The 21,516-nt window shown below is 32.0% G+C and overlaps 1 protein-coding gene and 1 long non-coding RNA gene across 2 annotated transcripts; one reads left to right on the top strand and one right to left on the bottom strand.

Annotated features, from left to right (window-relative positions):
* Positions 1 to 528: 528 nt before the first annotated feature.
* Positions 529 to 1,565, bottom strand: LOC111997936 (glucan endo-1,3-beta-glucosidase). Its single transcript, XM_065776231.1, is given in 2 exon segments — positions 529 to 1,055; positions 1,058 to 1,565. Coding segments are annotated over 2 exon segments (1,035 nt in total).
* An 11,386-nt stretch (positions 1,566 to 12,951) lies between these two features.
* Positions 12,952 to 14,725, top strand: LOC112015195 (uncharacterized). Its single transcript, XR_010630036.1, has 3 exons — positions 12,952 to 13,147; positions 14,273 to 14,324; positions 14,450 to 14,725. It is a non-coding gene; the product is annotated as an uncharacterized LOC112015195 (long non-coding RNA).
* The last annotated feature ends 6,791 nt before the right edge of the window (positions 14,726 to 21,516 follow it).

Here is a 21,516-nt window from a genome sequence, read left to right as displayed (position 1 = left end):
CTCTCTCTCTCTCTCTCTCTCTCTCTCTCTCTCTCTCTCTCTCTCTCTCTCTCTCTCTCTCTCTCTCTCTAAGGAAATGTATGATGTTTTGTAATAGGATAACTAGTCTTGTGAAATAATCATTTGATTATTTGGTTGCAAATTTATTATAAGTAATAGTTATTCCTTAGGAATAAATATTCCTTGAATCAAGTAACAACTGTTTCTTTTTTAAAAGATTGTAATAATTATTCCTTAGTATGTATGTGTAATAACTTTTAAAATTGATACATTTCCCAAATTTACACTTTCATTATGTACACAAAAATTATAAAATAAAAAGATAATCTCTCTCAAATTTAAAAAATATTCATTTTTAGGAAATAAAATTAAATAAATAAGATGTTTCATAAATATAGATCTTGAGTTCTATTCCAATGTTACAATTTATGGTTTTAGTTATTCCTTTGCAACATCTTTTATTTCATGATTCTTAAAAAAACATATTTTATTTTAGTAATAAAGATTACAATTCTTACTGCAATTATCTTAAGAAAAATTGAGTTGGTACTTGGGTTGCTTGGTAGGTGAGAAGAGACCAAAATGTTTCTCAGTTTCCGCTGGACCCTTTTGGTCTTCATTGAACGGAGCAAACAAGTATGTTTCTAATGGTTCAGGCCTCTTCGGAGTCCCATTGTTCACATGACTAATCAAATTCTTGTAGTAAGTGCCTGCATTGTCAACTGTAGCTGCTACACCACTGTCGGATGGCCAACCAGTCTCTGTTACAATGACAGTCAAATTGCCCGCACCAATCTTCTCAAGAGCAGAATAGAGAGAATCCATCATTGCATCAAAGAAATTTTGGTACCCTAAGTTACCATCTTGTACCACAACCCCTGATGAATTTAATAAGGCATAATCAAGCTTAACGTCTGTTGGGTCACTTAAGTAGGCAAAATATGGGTACACATTGGCAAGAAGTGGTGCCTTAGTGCTTACTAGGAAGCTAGCGATTGCATTTATGTATGCACTTGCATTGTCACTAAAGGAGCCTGAAGATGGAGGGTAAGTAATGACATGTCTATTACTGTAGAAACTTTGATTTGGGTTGGAAAATTAGAAGATGTAACTGCATTGTATAAATTTTGCATGGCTGGTCCAACATATTGGGCTAATGGATCACTGGGTTTTATTTCATTCCCAACAGCAATGTAACTAATATTGACATCAGGCAAGTAGGGACTTATGTTTGTTTGCACCCGACCATTTGCAGCTCCAGGACTAGTGGCAAGGCCTTGAAGGTCATTGTTGACAACTCCAACAATGACCGATATGTTGGATCCTTTTAGGGCTTGGAGGGTTGCTTGATTTGGATCGAAAATCCTCATTTTCCCTATGCCACTTATTTTGTATAGGGCTATTACTTCAGTTGCAGGTGGTAAATCATCGGCAATTGTTCCATAATTTACACCTATAGATTGTACAGCTACAACAAATAGCACCGATATAATAAACAAGTTAATTAACACCAAAGATAAATTTGTTTGCAGGAAATGTATAGATATCCAATGGAGTTGCGACATATAGAATCAAGATAAAAAAAAACTAGTTATATTTAACACCAATGGTAGATTTGTTTAAGAAATGTATACAGCCTAGTTGATATGTAAGCTCAAACCAAAGTTTTCAGTGTTTAAGCACTAAAAATTGTAGCCAAAAAAAGAAAAGTGTTTGGCAAGATTTTTTGATCAGGAGTGTTTGAGTCACATTTTTTAATTAACGATGTTTAAACACTCTTTTTTTTGAGAAACAAATACACACACACACAAGAAGAGGAAAAAGGATTCTAATATAAAGGTACACTACAACTCCACTCAAAAGTCATGATAACTTTTGAAAATACATTCAGTGTAGTTTTTAGCTTTTGAGTAACATTGCTCAATAACATTGTTGTAAATATTTTGAAAATCATGAGACCTACTAATAAGACTACACACATACTTTTTCTTTTCTCTAACCTGCATGGCTTTGTTTTTTTCTTTCTTCTTTCTTAAAAATTATGGGACCTACTAATAATTACCAACTTTTAAAAAAATACACACTCATACCAAATATACAATTATATATGTGTGCGTGTGTGTGTGTGTGTGTGTGTGTGTGTGTGTGTGTGTGTTCATATTTTAAATTAGGTTATCTGAAACATGGGATTAAACACATTTTTTGCATTATAGATACTTTAAATGTGTTCATTCTCAAAAAAAAAAAAGATACTTTAAATGTGTTTTTACAAAACCTTTTATACTACAATTTTCACATCATTTTGAACAACAATTCTTGAGCACCACTACCAAACAGGTCCATAGGTATTTTTTTTTAGAAGAAAATGTAAAGGTATTCAGCGGATTTAAATCCTTTGGAGTTCTTAGGATAACATATGTACTTTATAAACTCTTATCTAATCCTTTGGAGTTCTTAGGATAACACATGTACTTTATAAATCTTATCTATTTGTTTTTTGCCATATGATCAATAATTTAAATTGGTACAAAACCTTTGGTTAAATAGTACTTAAATTATAAAATCTAATACTTTTATTTTAAAAAAAGATGGATAAAATTGTAAGAGTTCCATAGTGGAGTTACCCTAAAACCTCTAATAAAGGATTATAAGTTTGTAATTATGTACACAATAATTAGAAGTCTACAAAAACTTGGTAAAAACCATAGTTAGTAAGGAATGTGGGAACAAATAGCACTATGTTATTGTACTTCAAGAGTACCTAATAATTAGACAATAAATTACTAATATATTTAGAGTCATTTAGGAAATCTAAAAGAGTTCAGCTGCTTTCTTAGATTACCTCAAGGATGTATTATTGGCCAAGATTTGTATAATTTTAATTATCATTAATTAAAAAACACAAAATTTCCCTTCTATCATATATATGTTACATCGCAAAGAATATAATGCAAACCTGTATTCTAAGCCATCAAAAAGTAGTATTAATATCAGGCATGCGTAACTGTACATTGTGAATGCAATACAAATAATAATACCATACAAACAACCAATCAGTCATACCTGATTTTCCTTCGCTTGTTATCAATAGCAGTAGTAATAAGGCAGCTGAAAGTTCAAAATGCGTGTAAAACACCTTTGAACGTTTAGACCCCCAATTACAAAAGATCAATTCAAGCTTATAATCAAACAATTAACGTGCGAAAAATGAACATAAGCCAAACACAGAATTGATAAACAATCTAAGCCAATTATAATCACATCCACAACAGAAAATAAAAAGCAAAGATAAAGGAAGAGAGATGCAAACATAAGGACAACACGCGATGTGTTATCGAAGAGGAAACTGAAGCACTCGGTGTAAAACCTCTCTACCGCCCTCCAAGCGATAAATAATCCACTAAAGAATGTAGTTGGGATACATGAACAGCAGAAGACCCTACAAGTCTAATCTACCCAGTGTACCTAAGCCCTCCAAGCTTCTTGCTTCAACGAGGTTGCGCCGAACCTATTTCTTCTTTAACTTACCGGATTTCGCTATACACCATAGAATCTACCAATAGTCATTGGTCCCTTCCAAACTGCTTCCCTTAGCACCAAATGTACCTTCTCACAAACGTGGGTGTGATGAGAAAATGATTTGGTCAATAGCTTCTCAAGGATGTATCAATGGAGAGGAAGAGAGTAGAGGAATTTGTAGAGTCTCTTAGTGAAGATTGGGGATGAGGCAATCTTGTTTTTCTCTAGGGTTTCTCTCACAAAATTCTATTTGGAAGTTCTATTGATTTCATGGGTATAAGAGTCTATATATAGTGGTGTGTTTAGAATACGAAGAATCAGTTTTTTGCCAAACAGGGTAATTTGGCGGCTTGACCTCGTGGCTTGTCCAAGTTGCGAGTTTAAGTCACGAGGTAATGGCCTGGCCAGCCTGAGACTTTTTGTCCTGTAATGCGACAGTTGCGTGACCCTTCACCTTCCGCATGCTTCTCACGTGCATAGCATTTGGCGGCTTGCAAGCCGCAAGTCATCACAAGTGCTAGCCGCGAATCTCTGCTTCTTTGCACAAGGATGAGCAATTCTTCACACACTACCCTTACAAGAATCCTACCTAAATACAAGGTTACTAAGTACTAAATTACAAGCAAATTGGCACGGAATAAAGCAACAAGATGGTTGATAAATTTCAACCTTACAGAGACTAAAATGCATATAATAATAATAATAATTGAATGAAAATGGTAGAGATGCCTTAAAAAATATATAAAAGGATTTTGAATAATCATTGAACTTTAAAGCTCAAAATCAAGTTTTTTTTTTTTTTTGGAGAAAAACTTAGGGTTAAGACCTTGGTAATAAGTTTGTATTGATAATTGAAAAACAATTTGAACAACCATTTTATTATTTAATCTCATCCTCTATCTCTGTATTATTGACAAAAAAAAAAAAAAAGTCAGCAATATATATATATATATTATTATATAGACACATGTTTGTGTGTGGCGGGTTTGATAATGACCACAGTCATATTTATAATTTATAAATTCTCTATTTGATTTTAAAAGAAAAAACATGTTAAGTTAATACAAACTTGTATCCATCATACCTTGCATTTTAGCACACATCCATCACCTATATACCATTTAGGTGGCACCAATGAGATCCAGCTAAGGTAAGGAATTTCGTGTCGCGCATCTTCAGTCTTCACTACTATGCACAAAGATACCATACAAAGCAATGAATGATACTAATTTTTTTTTTTTTTTTAATTCCTCCTCCAACTTTGTTAAAGGTGAATTAATATTGTTGGTGGTGCATGAACTCATCCTCACACTACTTGCATAGTTATTTAGCCAAATGTAAGTGCTTGCACTCCAAAGGAAACTAATTAAAAGATAAATTAAGAGAGCAATATAAGCGGAATAGATTAGAGGATTAACTCTTCTGCATTTACTAGAAAGGAAGTAGAGCTAGATCCAAAAACTTTCCTTACCATTTCCTCAAAAAAGATAAAACTTTACATACTAATTTTTAATACCAAAATGAAATGAATACAATTCATAAATGATTTTTGTGTAGTTAATATATATTAATGATGGGCTGGCTTCAAAAAAAATCAACTAAAAAAAGTGATGGTGCTGCAATCTATTTATTTTGGTGATAAGATTTTATTTACTCTTAATAATAAAAACTTAGAAATTATAGGAGAAGATGATAAGAGCAAAAAAAAATTATATCTATTTTTTTAATAAAAAAATTATTTGGCATTAATTTTTTCTATATAATTTTTTGAAAAACAATAACTATTTTTGTCATTTAAAAATAAATATTGTTGTCACTTTTTATACTTTATTGCCCGGGGGGGGGGGGGTGGGGGACCTACAACCTACCATGGAAACTTTATTTTCTGGCCAATAAGTAAATCAAAGAAAAAAAAAAAAAAAAAAACAAACAAACAAACAAAATAAAATGAAGAAGAAGAGGAAGAGGAGGAGAAATACATACCTTGCTTTGCGGATTAAGGGAGCAACAATATTAATGAGAAGTATTTTGATTGCCTAACCGAGAGTTTATAATTCTATTTATATATGAATTACTATTATACAAAATTGTTTCAAATACAGATTGCCTTTTTTACACGGTGTTTATCTAAAAAGTAAAAACTTATCAATATAAGATTTTAGATAAACACAGCTCAAAGGGCTTTATCATTATCCATTGAATTGCTAGGCTTTATCATTATCTTGTAGCATGTTTGGTGATGAAGCTTTCTTGATATCTCAAAAGAAAATAAGAAAAGTTGAAACTTGAAAGATCTCACGTTTTCATTGGAATTTAAAGAAAAAGAAGGTTTTTTTTTTTTTTTTTTTTATAAATTTTAGAAAAGAAGTTAATATGAATATAGCATAGGTTGCATATTTTGTTAAAACAATTACTCTTCCTTTATCCAAAGTGATTAATAAGATCAAAAAATTATTGTTTTTATCTAAAACATTACTTCAATTCAGTCAAGCCACTTGGCACAGTTTCTAAGCCTTTACTGCAATTTGGTGAAGCCACTTGGCGCAACCATGGCTTCTAAGCTCAACTTTTATTATATAGTATAGTATATGATATGATACTAGTCGCTAACCCGTGTGATACACGGGAAATCTATTGAATATGAGAAGTTGTATTATGCCTAACAATCTTGATGCAAGGATCATCCTCCTATAATCGCATTTATTTTCTTTAAAAGTGCATGCCAACCTCCTCTACAATGCAAGAAGACGTGAATGATAGAACCTACAATATGATATAATTCAGTGCTTAGCACCCTGTGTAATTATGAACTCAAATTCATTGGTTCAAACTTTCAATACCATTATGGTTTTACATGCAACAACTGCTCTGTATATGACAACCTTTCCTTAAAAAATAGCAACTAACAAAAGCATTTGACAAAGGGAAGGAAATCCTAAATGACAACTGTTCCTAGAAGATTTGCCAACTTATGCAAGGAACTTTTGTAAAAAGGCAAATTTGATTTAGACAACACACATAAAAAAAAGTTATAGTGTGTTGTGGGACTTTGAATGCACCCGACCATGAGAAAATGTGGTATCCCTGTCACATAGGTCTTTAACAATGAGGGATTCTGCTTCCTTGAATTCTCCCAAGAAAGTGCATTATTCCTCTGCAATTTCAGGCTTTTTATCAAAATGATACTTTAATCATAGTGTTCTTTCCTGGTCAGGGGTATCAAAATTAGTATGATGGTGATTAGTGAGGAATGATTGAGGCTTGACTACTAATATGACAAAGAAATTGTATGTAAAATAATATGAAGGGGATGATGCATTTGTCAATATTCTTATGCGTACATGTTCCCTTTTTACATATTTTCACTGTAAATCAGTTTTAATTCTTCACAGCACTGAGACAAACCAGGCCTAGTTGATCTCAACTTAACTATTCTTTTCCAACTACTTTATGCAGATTCTTTAGTCAGTCAGCTCTAGAAATCTAGTCTAAACCAACGTATATTCATAAACCGTAAAAATAAAAAATAAAAAAAATCTATGGAAGAATGGAAGGTTAAATTTATTCCCTGTAGGGATAAGGGCCCAAAAATCGTACATTGGGTCTTGGGCCTTGGCCGAGGATGTTGGATGGTTCGAGGACGAATAAACAATAGTGGGGGTGTTAAGATCAGAACCCCATGAGTAAGATACAAGCAGAAAGGCTGGAAAGGTGGTCTGAGGAGCCAGTATCTCCTCGGATGAACAAAGCACATATCAAAGGTATATCATGTTGATTAGAGTGACCTTCCAGGAGGTTCTACTGATAGGGATGGGTATTATAAACGTACAAGAAGGGAGGAGGCTCAGAGGTATCTAAGAAAAAGTTGTTGTCACTGCATTGAATGCTTTGCAGCTAACTTTCTTGCCGCATTTATGTGGAGAAAACCCCTGAACAGTGATACCTAGGCTATCCCAACTCACAAAAGGTCAAAGGGGATGTCTGATGGGACAGGTACTCGAGTAACAACCCAGATGATCAACAAATGGAGGGCCAAGATCAATCAGTGGGGATATATAATGTAAGGAACCCCTTAGGGAAAAGATATCGAAAAATCAAGAAAGAAACACTATAGCAATCAAGAACCAAACTTGTAACAGTACTTAAGAAGAATATATAAGAACAGTCTCCTCAGACTTTGCCGATGACTTTTTTCTTCAGTTTGAACTTGTTTATTTTCACTCTTTTGTCATCAAGATCTACCTAATTCGTTGTTTGGTTAACTAAAGCCTAGTTTTCTAACTCATTCTTTACAAATTCATTATTTTGGGTTTTTTGGGCCTAAGTCCATTCATACCTTGGGCTAGGAATTCAAATCTAGTCCTTACACTCCCAATCACAACTTTTTTCATATTTGTAAAGGTAGAATGTTGTGATTCTAGCAACATTACTTTAACATAACACCATTTTTAAACCAAACTTGGTTGCATGCACTAGCCAAGTTTGCTGCTTGTCAAAAAATTTTGTAATAATTCCTTATGAGATATTTTCATTTTAGCACCCAAAAAAAAATGGCTTTTTTATTTTACTTGAGAACTACTAAAATTTATATATAAGTCTAAATTTGTTGTTTGCATTAAACCCGAAAGCTCAAAGTTTCTTCAACAAGGTATAAATTCATAAATATATATTAATACGGGTGTGGGCACAAGGGAGTACACCTCGGCCGAGTAGATCGTAGTGAAGAAAAATGGAGTCGCCACCTAAATTAGGTCTAGGAACCATATTGGGCCTTTTGGGTCAATCACTTACATGCATAGGTCTGCATACCAATTTTGTGGGTACGGGTTGGGAAGGTGTTAGACACCCAAGACCATCCGGCTTGTGGGCCAGCCTCCATTATATGTTACTATGTCATATTTAATTAAAGAGTTTATTAAAAGAGCCATAATTCTTAACCTAAACATATATCATGCACTTAAGGAAATAACACACACAACATATTAAAGATCACATCACAACATAAAAGGAAACAAATAAAACACAATCAAACATATACTAAAAAGGAAAAGATAACAATTAAATCACAAACAAAAGGAAAGATTATAAAATAAACCAAACATGGCAAAAATATTCAAACAAATATGGAAAATAATTAAACATAAATAATTAACCTAAAACAAAGTCAAACAGAATCAAATTACATGTGAAAAATGATTAAAATAAATAAAAACAAGATTTTGCCTAATATGGGTTCAGGGTGCATATGCATACTCAACTATGCGTATGCATGGTTAAACCATGCGCACACATACTCAAAGATGCTTACGCATCCTTTAGCACAGATTCAAAAAATTACATTTTTACAGACAAAATCAATCAAAGCTATAAACATAGAAATCAAATAAGCATGTTAGAACCCTAAACGCTAAACTAACATAAAGGAAACAAAACAAAGCATCAACATAAATAAATAACCACAAGCAAACCAAATGAATATCCTAAACACACATAAAGTAAATAACATGTTAAAATTTACATAGAACTAAAATAATATAACAAGAACAACTAAAATATATTATAAACAACCTAAAATCATTAAAACATGGATAAAAAGACCATAACATCAATCAAATATGGTAAGAACACTTAAGATAACATCAAACAAAGAATCATGTGAATCCTATGTAGCAAAGTGACAAATCATGGGAAAGAGACTCACCTTGCTTTAGAATCACAAATTTGAGATTGTTTAACCAATCCCTCAGTGCCTACAACACGAAGATTAGATTGAGGGAATAAGAATAATTAAAGAACACAATAATAATTAGTAATCATAACTCAAGAACAAAATGTTTTGAAAAGGTTTTAGAAAACAACTTGGAAAACAAACTTTCTACCTTAGAACTAACTAAAGAAAGGTTTTAATTTTGTAAAAAAAACGTGCTAAGGTATTTCCCTAGTGTTTTGAAAAGAGAAAATAGGTTTTTAGAGCCAAAAAAATACTCTCTTTAGCTAGGGTCTTGATTGGAAACATAAGATGAGTATTTATAAGTTAAAATTAGGGTTTTTGGGGCTTTTTAATGGCCTTTGGATGTTCCCAAGGGTCTAGGGGCTGGTCCATATTAAAGAATTATATTTTGGGCCCTAAAAAATTGAAGTTCCACTGCCCAGAAAATCGGCCTACGTATGCATCTTTTGAGAGTGCGCACGCACCCTTGATTCATGCATAAGCATGCCCTAATTCTTGACAGTTTTGATGGCCTGACTTCAAACAGTTATAAATTACTCAATATAAATTTAAATTAGGAAAAATTTATGTTCAAATTGAAGCCCAGTATGTCTACTTTTCAATGAAATAAACCTCACTCAAAAATTCTTTATAAATCAAAAGGTACGGTCAAAACAATGAGCAAATGTCATTTTTCAAAATCGTTTTCAACACGATTTGAGTACTTTTGAGTTGTGATTACTTTCAAACTATTGTGAACTCTTTAAATACCCTTAGTTGACATATGTCAAGCTCATCATTGGTAGGGCCGGGGACCAAAATTTATTAATGGGTACAAAATAAGGTGTCTACAAGGGGTCACAATTTGTGTTCACATATCGTGTTGACTCATGAGTTTTCAATTATGTAACGTCCAATATGGTGTGCATTGTTAAGCATTGTGGAGTTTATGATGTGGATTGTTGAATCCATGATGAAGACCCTAGAATGGTTTGAGGAAAGAACATTGTCTAGATTTTCAACACCTTTCAATCGATCGAGAATCATGTGACCTAATTCTAATATGGCCTAGTAATTCGTATGTTTCAACTCTAATTCGTGCCCTACATGCTAGACTATATAAGGACACATTATGGACAATCAAAACAAGAGAGAAAGAGCACTTTGCCACACAAATAAAGTTTCAAACCTATTTCTCTCTATTTTCACTATCAAATTAGAGTGCAAAAAGAAAATCTAAAGATAGTATCCTTGAAGATTGGTGATCAGGGCTAAAGTTTTATCTCAAACTTCCTGAAGTAAAATAAAATTTCAAGTGGTTTTCGGAGTCAATTAGAAGTTTCGGTCATAAACATGAGTGTGTCATCCATAAAGGCATCCATTTATTGAAGAGTTCAAAGTTTTTGGAGTAGTAGAAGGTTTCTACTGTAAGCTCATCTATGGTTTGTAGAGTCTAAGTATAAAGGTTTTATAATAAATTATAAAACTTCTCTTAATATAGTGCATTGTCTTTTTAGGGAAGGTTTCCCCCATAATGGGTTTTTCCTTAGATAATTTTCCTTGGGTTTTCCACTTCATCACCATGTCAACACCTCCATTGTGATTGATTTTATGCTATTAGTTTCACCATATTTGATATGCCATATAATATATGTTCTAACAGTCACATACATAATTGATAATTTGGCCTAACTAGATTAATTTGAATAACTTTGTTAATTTATTATGAAATCAAAAACCGGAATCTAAATAACTCAACAAACTAATAGGTCAACATGAACACAACACGCTTATTAATCATGTTAAGAACCCTTGACCCTAACACAGCCTATTTATTAAACAAGTAACACAACACGACTTGCATAACTTGGTTGATAAATAGAATGTATTACAGTCAATATGACTTGACACGACCCATTAGATTAATGAGTCATGTAACCAGCTAAACATGTTTTTGTGACATAAATAATTTGTCAGCAATATTCTCATATTTCATTGAATGTATGCAATAAATCTAAATTCCACACAAATTAACAATTTAAATATGAGTGCTTTCCAAAAAAAAAAAAAACATAACTAAAATATGATTAAAACCGTAAATCTATAAAATAAAATAAAAAAAGGAAATAATTGTCTTTCTTAAAAATGATTTACAAACTCCAAAAGAGATTTGGTTAATAGTTGTCCAAGACTCCAAGTTTCATGTTGAAGTTCAACCAAATCACCTTCTTCATCATCTAAGTTAATTTCATCAATAGGTTCACAAATCTTTCATGAATTTTGATTTTCATAATTTTTATTATAGTTTCTCCTTGGTTTTCACAATAGACTCTGACAAAGTGTGGACATGTACAAAGGAGCCCAATAATTTTCATATGTTTGAGACTATATAAAGAACTAGTAAGGGTTGCACATGCAAGGCACATGTTGCCCTTGAGTGAGAAAAGTTAAGATAGAATTTTTTTATTTATTTAAATCTAGAATAGTTATTTAACATGTGGCTATCTATTTAGTATGATAATTTCTTAGGAGAAGGTATTTGGTATCAAATGATACCATGTTAGCAATATCAAAATCGAATAAGTATGAGACATGTTAGTAAAAAATAACTAACCCACTAACAATTGAAAGACATGTGTTAGTGGGTAGTTATTTTTGCACACGTCTTTTGTTTATTGAATTTTGATATGGATGACGTGGTATCATTTGATACGAAATACTTTTTCATTTCTTAGAAACTACTTACTAAAGACAGTATCTACTCTCTCTCTCTCTCTCACACACACACACAAAACCTACTAAAAATGATAACAAATGTCGTTATCTTTCAACAATTAACAACTAAGTTTTGATAAAGCATTGTACAATATTTAAGTTTTAGCAATAAACGATGACATATGCTACAATTAAAACTCCTCATCAAATTAAATACCTACAACCGTTTGCATTGAATATTTTGTTATTCATACTTCCTTCTTTATCATTTTATTTTATGAGTCTAACTACGATGCTTAGCTTACTTAATACCACTGCACAACCTTAGTGCGATGGTCGCTCCACAAGTATAAATGTTTGTGGAGTGTGGGGGGCAAGGGCCGGGGTTCAAATCTCCAGGAGGGAGCTTCACACACTTACACACTTAGATTAGGCTAGAGTAGAATTCTATCTTGTATAAATAAATAAAAAAGCTTTCTTAATTCTTAATCAACACCTTTTTAAGAAAGAAAATAAATAAGTAAAATAACAAAATAACAAAAGACATATGTCATTAAAGTATTTATTAGATAAAATTATAAATCTACAAGATTTAAACCACTAATAAATTAGTATTCTTTAGGTAACAAATAGAATACCATACATCATCTTTTTTACTTTCTAAGTATGACTAACACATAAAACTCAACATACATGAAGAAAATTTTTGGGACATTAAAATTTAATGAGGCATTTTAGTTATTGTACAATGAAATATTCTAGGTATCATAAGATTTTGTTAGGGTTTAACTAAGAGAGTAATAATAGGAACTATATACTTGTCTACAAAGTATAAAGGTGGAAATTATTCAACTTTAAAATTGGAGGGGATGAAACTACCCCAAACATAAAGGGGGAAAATACTTTTTTCCAAAATTATTTTTTGTTGGTAAAACTGTGTGTTTTTTACTTTAAACAATGTGTTAAAAAAAAAAAAAAAAAAAAAAAAAAAAAAAAAAAAAANAAAAATCTTATTTCATATCAAATTATCAAGTTTGAATTGGTAGGAAATTTGACATGCGTGTTAAGAATATAAAGAACATGCAATCCAATGGTTACATGTTCTTTTGCATTGCAAGCTAGCCTCCTCTCTTCCGTTCAGATTCTCCTTCTCAAGCTCTTTCAGCCTTCAAGTGCAACTAAAGCCAGCCTTCCAAACCCAAGGTAAGAATTCTGATTTGCTCTTCAATTGAAAATCTACTTACCCAGTTATTACTTCCTATGTACTGTTCTCTCTCCACTTCAATTGTTCATGGAATTTTGTTTGTGGTTGTGGGTGATCAGCTTTGGTGTTTTGGGTTGCTGTGGCTGAATGGTTGGCCTTTGGTTTGCTAGCATTTAAAGGGTTTTTTTTTTTTTTTCTTTCTTTCTTTAGGTTCTGGCTATTTAAGGTGGAAAATTTATTTGTCCATCTTGGTTTTGAAGAAAAATTGGGGTTTGGATAGTTTGGGTTGTTGTCCTTGACGCAATTAATGAAATAGCTACTGCTGTATGGGAAGTATAGGTATTGAGGTTCCTTTCTACTTTGAAGGCCTTGATTTGGGGATTTTGAATTTGATCTTAATATTGATGATAATGTGTGGTCTGTGTAAAAAATTTAAAAAAAAAAAAAAGGAAAAAAAATGTATATATACACACAGACATTAATATCTGATGAATGTCAACTTTGGTGTTAGTTTGCATCTTGGTTCTTTTACAAAAAGGCCATCAATTTTGGTTTGTTTACTTCTGTTTACTCTTGACTGCTTAGAATGGTCCTCAGCCACATGGTAAGGTTGTTTTTGCTCACTTGGTAGGGACGTAAACCTATTTGCTACTTTACGTATAGAAGATATTTGAGAAAAAGCCACGCCCAAAGTAGTAGTAGAAGTAGGCGAATTGTTAACAAGTTGTAACTACTTTTTGAACATGAATAATTCATTACAATGGAGAGTTCACTTTTTGAATTTTTACAATTATATAGTTCATGTAAAGTTAGAAAGCTTTTTTTATGTATAAACTATACTTTCACAAGAATTTTGCTTGTGCATTGCATGGGTTAGCGACTATTATTTCTTTGTTGATTGGTTATTTGCTAATAGTACCCTATAAAAGGAGGGGGAAAGGATTTTTTCAGTGAGGCCAGCCAAAATAAGCTCAAAAAGCTGGGTGTTTTGGGCTTGCCAAACACACCTGTGCAAAAGTTTTATTCACTATATATGTAATTTAGCCATGAGCTATAGATGTAATCATGCATGTTGAAGTTACAAGATTGTCATATTTAATTTGCTCGCCTTTTCTTTTTATCAGGGAGGATTTGATATGATCTGCAGTGGAAAGACAAGATTGAAACTCCAGAGTAGTTAAGATTCTTTATATATATATATATATATATATATATTTAAATTTTGTTTGGCTTATTTATTGACTTTCTACCAAGTTTCTATGCGCTAAGACTAACTACTTGCAACTGGATATGATTTTCAGTTTAAGCAAGCTGAAGAAACAACATTGAAGCTAGATTTAGACGGGCATTAATATGTTGTTACTTATGCAGTGAGCCGCATCAAGTTCAGTTTCTACTCATTATAATGTCTATCAATATTGTATGCTTTGTTTGAGAGCTAGGTTGTGTTGCAAAGATGTTTGTATCATAAAATAGTTCATTTCCCAGCCTTTGTATTGATTAATAACAGCAACTGGATAAATGTGTGGCCTAGCAAAATGCCACATGTTGAAGTTATCATTTCTTTAAACTTTAAAGTTCACCTGTTAAGGCCACATGGAGCAGTTGTAAGTTATTAATGAAAATAGAATATGGACGCACTAATATAGGTGAGTGAGTAATGGGGGATAATTTGTCATAGACAATGGGAATTAAATTGTGAGAACCATGATTGGGGCTAGGGGGTTTGGTGTCATGGTGAAGAATAAGTTTTTATTTAATTTTTTGGCTATATTATTGTCATTTGCAAGGAATAGGATATTTTTGTGACAACTGAACGAGCGCCCTTTTCAATATTAATTGTTTAGTAATTGGTACCAATCAAGCTTTATACTCAACAGCAAAAATTCAATTCCTTAATTAAAAGATTAGTGTTATTCTATAAAAATTCAATTCCTAATATATTTGAATTATCATTGTAAATATGAGACTTTTTTTTTTCTTCGTTTGTTTGTGTTTGGATTTAATTTAAGTTTATGTGTTGAGTTTTTATTAATTGTAATTTAAGTTTCATTGATATTTTTTTTAATTTAGTAATTTAATGTTTCATATCAAAAATAGGAATTTTTGAGATTGGAATTTAATGTACAACCAAAGAGGAAGAAACAAAGAATTTTTAAAATTTTCATATTCCACCATGAATAAGAATTCAAATATCCTATATGCTAGTTATAGTAAAGATCAACCCCCATTGTGTAGCACTATAAAGTTTTGAAATTTTTGGAGGTTGGTGAAGTGGACAATGTAGACAAAGTACAAAACTTAGAATTACTTATTTTAATTTTGGGTTTTATTTTTTGATGTGGAGGCTTAGTTGGCCACTAATGTAGCACGGAAATTTTTTTTTTTTTTAATTTTTATTATTGCTCCGTTTGATACATTAGGTTTTTCTATTTAAGATAATTAGATTTGAATCTTGTGTACGTCAAAAATAAATTAATTGATATCTTGAATTAAGGGAAAAATACCCATACACCCCTTAAACTTTCAACTACCGGCCAAAAGACTCTCTCAACTTTTTTATTGGCCAATTTACTCCTTAAATTATTTACAATTGTCAAATCAATACTTCAGTTAGTCACACGTTAAAATACTAACGGAATAAGCACATGTCACTCACGTGACTTTCATATACAAACATAAAAAAACCCCAAATGCCCAAAACCCAACGGAAAGAGGAGAAGAGAACCAGGTCCAGCAGAGAGAGAGAGAGAATCCATGCCGTTCAGAGCCACTGCCGAGCTTCTCTCCGTCGTCTTGCCACCCTTGTCCCAGCGGCGCCTTGGTGGCTCTGTCGCACTGTTTAGTTTGGGTGTGTCTCTCCCTTGCCAAGCTCCAACCATCTTTCTTCCTCAATTCGTTGCCGACCCAAGCCCTAAGCCCCAAGCCTCCATCGCTGACCCATTTTGGCGTTTGTGTTTCTGTTTCGGTATGGGTTTCGGCGTTTATGTTTCAGTGTGATTTCAAGCTGGGTTTTAAGCTTTGTTTGCATTTCAAGCGTGGGTTTCGGCCTCTCTCTACGTTTCGGGTTGGGTTTTTGCTGGTTGTTCTCAATCTGTGGGTTTCGATTTGGGTTGCTCATATTTCTACTCTTTTTTTTTTTTTTTTTCTAATTTGGGTTTTCTGCTTCATATTTTGCTCGTTTTTTCTGGTTTTTTTGCTCTTTTTTATTTATTTATTTATTTATTTGTTCTTCTTCACTGGTTCTTGATGGTTTTGGTCATAGTGGTGCGTTTGCCATTGGCGGTGGTTTTCAAATTGAACAGTGCGGCGAACCACCAAGGCATTGTCGGAACAGGTGCGAGACGGCAAAGAGAAGCTCGGTAGTGGCTCTAAACTGTGTGGATTCTCTCTCTGCCGCGACCTGGTTCTTCTTCTCTCTTTCCATTCCGTTGGTTTTGGACGTTTGGTTTTTTTTTTATTATGTTTGTATTTGAAAGTCACATGAGTGACATGTGCTCATTCAGTTAGTGTTTTATGTTGACTAACTAAAGTATTGATTTGGCAGTTGTGAATAGTTTAAGGAGTAAATTAGCCAATAAAAGAGTTGAGGGGAGTCTTTTGGCTAGTAATTGAAATTTATGGGGTGTATGAGCATTTTTCCCCTTGAATTAATGATTAAGATCAATTATAAAAGGAACTGATATCATAGGTTTCAAATTCTAACTTACCTATTAAAAATGTCCTTCAAATGATAACCTAATCCAGAATTTTGATTAATGTTTTCATACCAGGATCGTTCAATGAACTGAAAAAAAGGAGAGGTTCAAAATTTTTTAAAGTCAAACTGTTATTATGTCATAATTAATTTAATAATTATTTAATAAATAAGTAAATATAATAAATTAGAAATATAGAAAAAATTGACTAAAATAAGAAAATATGTAGGTACCCAAAATGTAATTTTATAAAAATAAATTATATATATTTTTATGAAGCCTACGTCTAAATTATGCCCATGCCTTAGACACAAATTAGACTAGCCCATGCCTTGATGCTCAAGCCTATTTGAACAGTCAACTTTCCAATGAAACTTAAAAGTGGTAAACAAAAAGATAAAAGACTTAAAAAGAAGAAGTTAGAAGTCTACTCATTAAATAATAGCTTAAATACAAAACAAAACCCAAGAAGAAAGTGGTTGGTCAATGAGTAGATGACAGCCAAGCATTACTTCACCATCTCCACCATCTGCAAAGCAACTCTAGAGTCCAGACACAGAAACTGAAACGGCAAAAGGCAAAAAACGCAGAAAAATGAGAGAGAAAGTGTGAGTGAGACAGAAAAGAAGAAGAGAGGTGATGCGATCTAAAAGGTCTAACAGCATCCCACGGTGGTTTGAAGCATCAACAATGGTGGTAAGTATCAAAAATAAAATCCATATCTAAACTGCAAGAACCGTCAACGGTTTTCAAGCCCGAGAGGTTCGATTGCGGTTTGCATGATTCACTGCTTTTCTTGCATAGGCCGGTTCTTAAGAGTTAAAAACCCATCTTGAAAAACGGTTTCCGATTAATCCAGTCTGACCGTATGGTCCAGTCCGAGTTTCACAACCTTGCTTATAATTTTGTGAGTAATGTAGGTTTATATAGTGTGGGTAAAGAAATAAGAAAAACACTCTTTAAAATCATCCAAGCAAAGAGTTTCGCAGGTTACTCGCGAGTTGGCCAAGTCGCAAAGTGACTCACGAAATACAGCCTAAAAAGAGACTGTTCAATTTCTAGCATGTGTTCTCACGTGACCTTTTGTAGGTTGTCCACTCACAAGTCAATTGCAAGCAAGTAGTGAAATTCGTTGTCTTCACAATTCTTCACTAAACTCTCACACTTAACCCTTACATTAAATCCCACAAACATACCGATAAGATATTAACAGAATACAATCAAATTTGACATAGAATTAAAGCCAACAAAACATAGTTGAAAATCACAACTTTACAAATCTTATATAAACTTATAACATATTACGCACGAAATATACATATACTAGTAAAAGAAATATCAAGACAAAATAAAGAAATCTAGAGATAATATAATATAGATAAAATTTCTTTATGCAAGTGATCATCTACATTACATTATAGTTTTTTGGATATCTCTATCTCTCCATATCATAATTGAACACACACATTTATATATGTTATTTGAAGCATTCTTGATAGCGCCAAACTATTTAATTGGCATAAGACGACAAATTTGATTGACAAGAGGAAATGGCAATCTTGATTGTGTTTTAGAGGTTACACTGCATGCCAAAAAAGTTTCTACCACTTTACATTCTTAACAACTTAAACTATATTACATATAATTTATGTACTATGCATACATGACCTAAAGTCAAAACAACTTTAACTATATTATTAGTTTATTACATATAACGATTGTTATTTATCGTCTACTTTATGACATCCGCTAGATAAAGATTATTTTTTTATTATCAGACCAAAACATCAATAGATTTTTAGTGTAAATAAAATTGATATTGTAAATCTCTTATTTTATGTTTAGAAGCTTTTCTAATTGAGTTATTTAAAACCCACTATATTACATATAATATCGGTGGTATGCATACATTGGCTAAAGTTGATATAAAATTAAAGAGCAGCAGCTAGTTATAATATGATGTTTTTATTTTCTTAGGCCAAGTGATTCGTCCTTTATAAGTAATACTATGTCCACAACATTTTCACAACAAATCTTATTAAGTGACAAACTATTGCTGGTAGTCATTCTTTATTAAGCAAAAAGAGAAAAAGTTGCCCATTATGGTAATTTCTCATGTGCTTGGCGCAAGAGAGTCAATACTGTACCATAGACTGTTTCAGTTTGATTAGGAAAACGAAATATTTCAGTACCAATTAATATCAATGTACCATTTTGAGTTTATCGCTAAGTATTAAATATATATATATATTTTATTTTTTTTATTTTTTATTTATATTAGTTGTATATCCATTAGTCAAAGCCCATATAATTTGTTTACAATATTTAAAATTATTAACTCATATCTTACACCAAAAAAAATAATTTAAACTCTAGCTAAAATGTTAATTCATTATACTAATAATATATAATAGACGAATATACACTTTTAGTCCCTATATTTTGGACTAATTCTCATTTTGGCCCCTAAATTAATTTTTCTATTAATGTAGTCCCTAAAAATATAAACTTAATTTTATTTTAGTCTTTGCCGTCAGCTCATTAATAGAAAAGTTTATATGGCGAATAGAATGCACAATTGACATTTTAGATGCATGTCCATTAAAATAATATTTTAAAAAATTATTTGGTATTTTTTAAATGCCATGTTAGTATTTAAATTAATTAAAAAAAAAGCCACTCAGAAAATTTAAACAAAAATTAAACATTAATCTAATTAAATTAATTTTTTGTTTTACCTTTTTTTCTTCTTTTTTCTTTTTTTGTAAGAAAATTCATTTCTTCTTTCCCCAGAACATGAACTTCATGTTCTTCCCCTCAAGCAAACCAGTGAACCCAAAAATTTTCTTGAAAAACAAATACACAAAAAAAAAAAAAAAAAAAAAAAAAAACCAAAAAAAAACCAAAAAAAAACCAAAAAATTCAGCTCAAAAACAAAATCATAAATCTCAAACCCCAGCAAAATCATCAAATCCCAAAGCCACAAGCCCAGAAAGTTCAAAACCAGAAAATCGTCAAATCCCAAATCATCAATTCCAAGAAGCCACAACCCACACTTCTTCAATCACCAAACTCACTTTGAAACCCAAAACCCGACCATCACACTTTTAAATCACCACATTCGGCTAATCTTCAACCAAAGCGCCACCTTGAACCCATTTCAACTTCACTGGTTTCGCATTGGGCCGCCGCCAGCCATGCCGTGACAGCAACCAAATCAATACAAGGCCGATCTGCAAGTCAAGAGTCAAGATCCAAATCAATAAAAGGTTGATCTGCCTCGTGACAGAGGTGGAGGACTGGCCAGAGGGATGAGGAAGACAATGCAGCGGTGGAGGGCGTAGAGCTGAAGGCTGAAGCTCTCTGGTCTACAAAATTTTTTTTATTTTCATTTTTGGGGTTTCAAGGGAATAATGGTTGATTGGCTTCAAAATGGTTTAGATTTAGGTTAATCTCAAAAACAACTTGGATGTAGGCTTCGGCTATGCATGTGGATTTTGGGAATTTGGTACAGATTAAGGTTATTTTCTTTCTACCAATGGTGTTCTTTGTTGCTGGGTGTTCTTATTTGTTGAAGTTTCTTGTGAATATTGTTGTTTGCTGTGATGAGGTTTTGGGTGAGTAGAAAATAGTTTCTTTGGTTGCTTTTAAAATTTTCCAGCAAATGGAAAACTAGAACTAATTCAGTTTGAGTCACAACTCTGATTTCTCACTTCTATCGCCTTAAGTGCTTCAAAAATTCACGAAACATGGACAACTTACTTTCCTTGAAATTCATATTAATATGTGAAATTAATCTGACATGTTCTAGAATGTTATTTAAATGTCAAAATATAAAAGAAAAGGAAAAGACCGAAAAGAGCAACAATAGAAAAGAAGAAGGCAACAAGTGTATGTTTTGATTTGGGGAAGATCATGAAGAACAAGTTTCTTACCCAAAAAAATAATAATAATGAAAAGTAAAAAAATGTTTTTAATTAAATTATTTAATTTAATGTTTTTTTTTAATTTTTTGACATGACGTTTTTTTAAATTAAAATGTTGATGTGGTATTTAAAAAATGTTAAATAATTTTTTAAATATTATTTTAATAGACACATAAGCATCTAACATGCTAACAATGCATTTCGTCTGTCACGTATGACTTTTCTGTTAGTGAGTTAACGACAGAAATTAAAATAAAATGGATTTTCTTTTTTTTAGGGACTACATTAGTAGTAAAATCATTTTAGAGACCAAAATAGAAATCAGTTCAAAATATAAAAATAAAAAATGTATTTTTGCTTATATAATACTCTCAAAAATATATATATATATATATAAAATATTTATAATAGAATTGATTTTGATGCTTATAAATAAATAAAAAAATTGATATTGATGTACGTATTAAATAATAATACTAAAATAGGCCTAAAATAAATAGTCTTAGTCCTTGTACTTGTAGTGTTCTGATGTGCATGTGGGTAGAGCACACAAATCGAATAAATATTAAATAGTTATAATGTTATATTAAAAAAACAAAAGAGGTAGAGTTTGAATTTTTGAATGATGTTTACATGGGTTGTCAGTGGCTTGTCACTTGTCAAGCACACAAAGGGAAGAGAGTATATTATAAGATATAATGAATGGGCAAATACGCTTATTATGTGACGAACTATTGTCGGTAG

The sequence above is a fragment of the Quercus suber genome, unplaced genomic scaffold, assembly GCF_002906115.3.
Source record: "Quercus suber isolate HL8 unplaced genomic scaffold, Cork oak 2.0 scaffold_131, whole genome shotgun sequence".
NCBI lineage: Eukaryota > Viridiplantae > Streptophyta > Magnoliopsida > Fagales > Fagaceae > Quercus > Quercus suber.
Note: the sequence above shows the minus strand (reverse complement) of the source record. Positions and strands in the feature narration are given on the sequence as shown.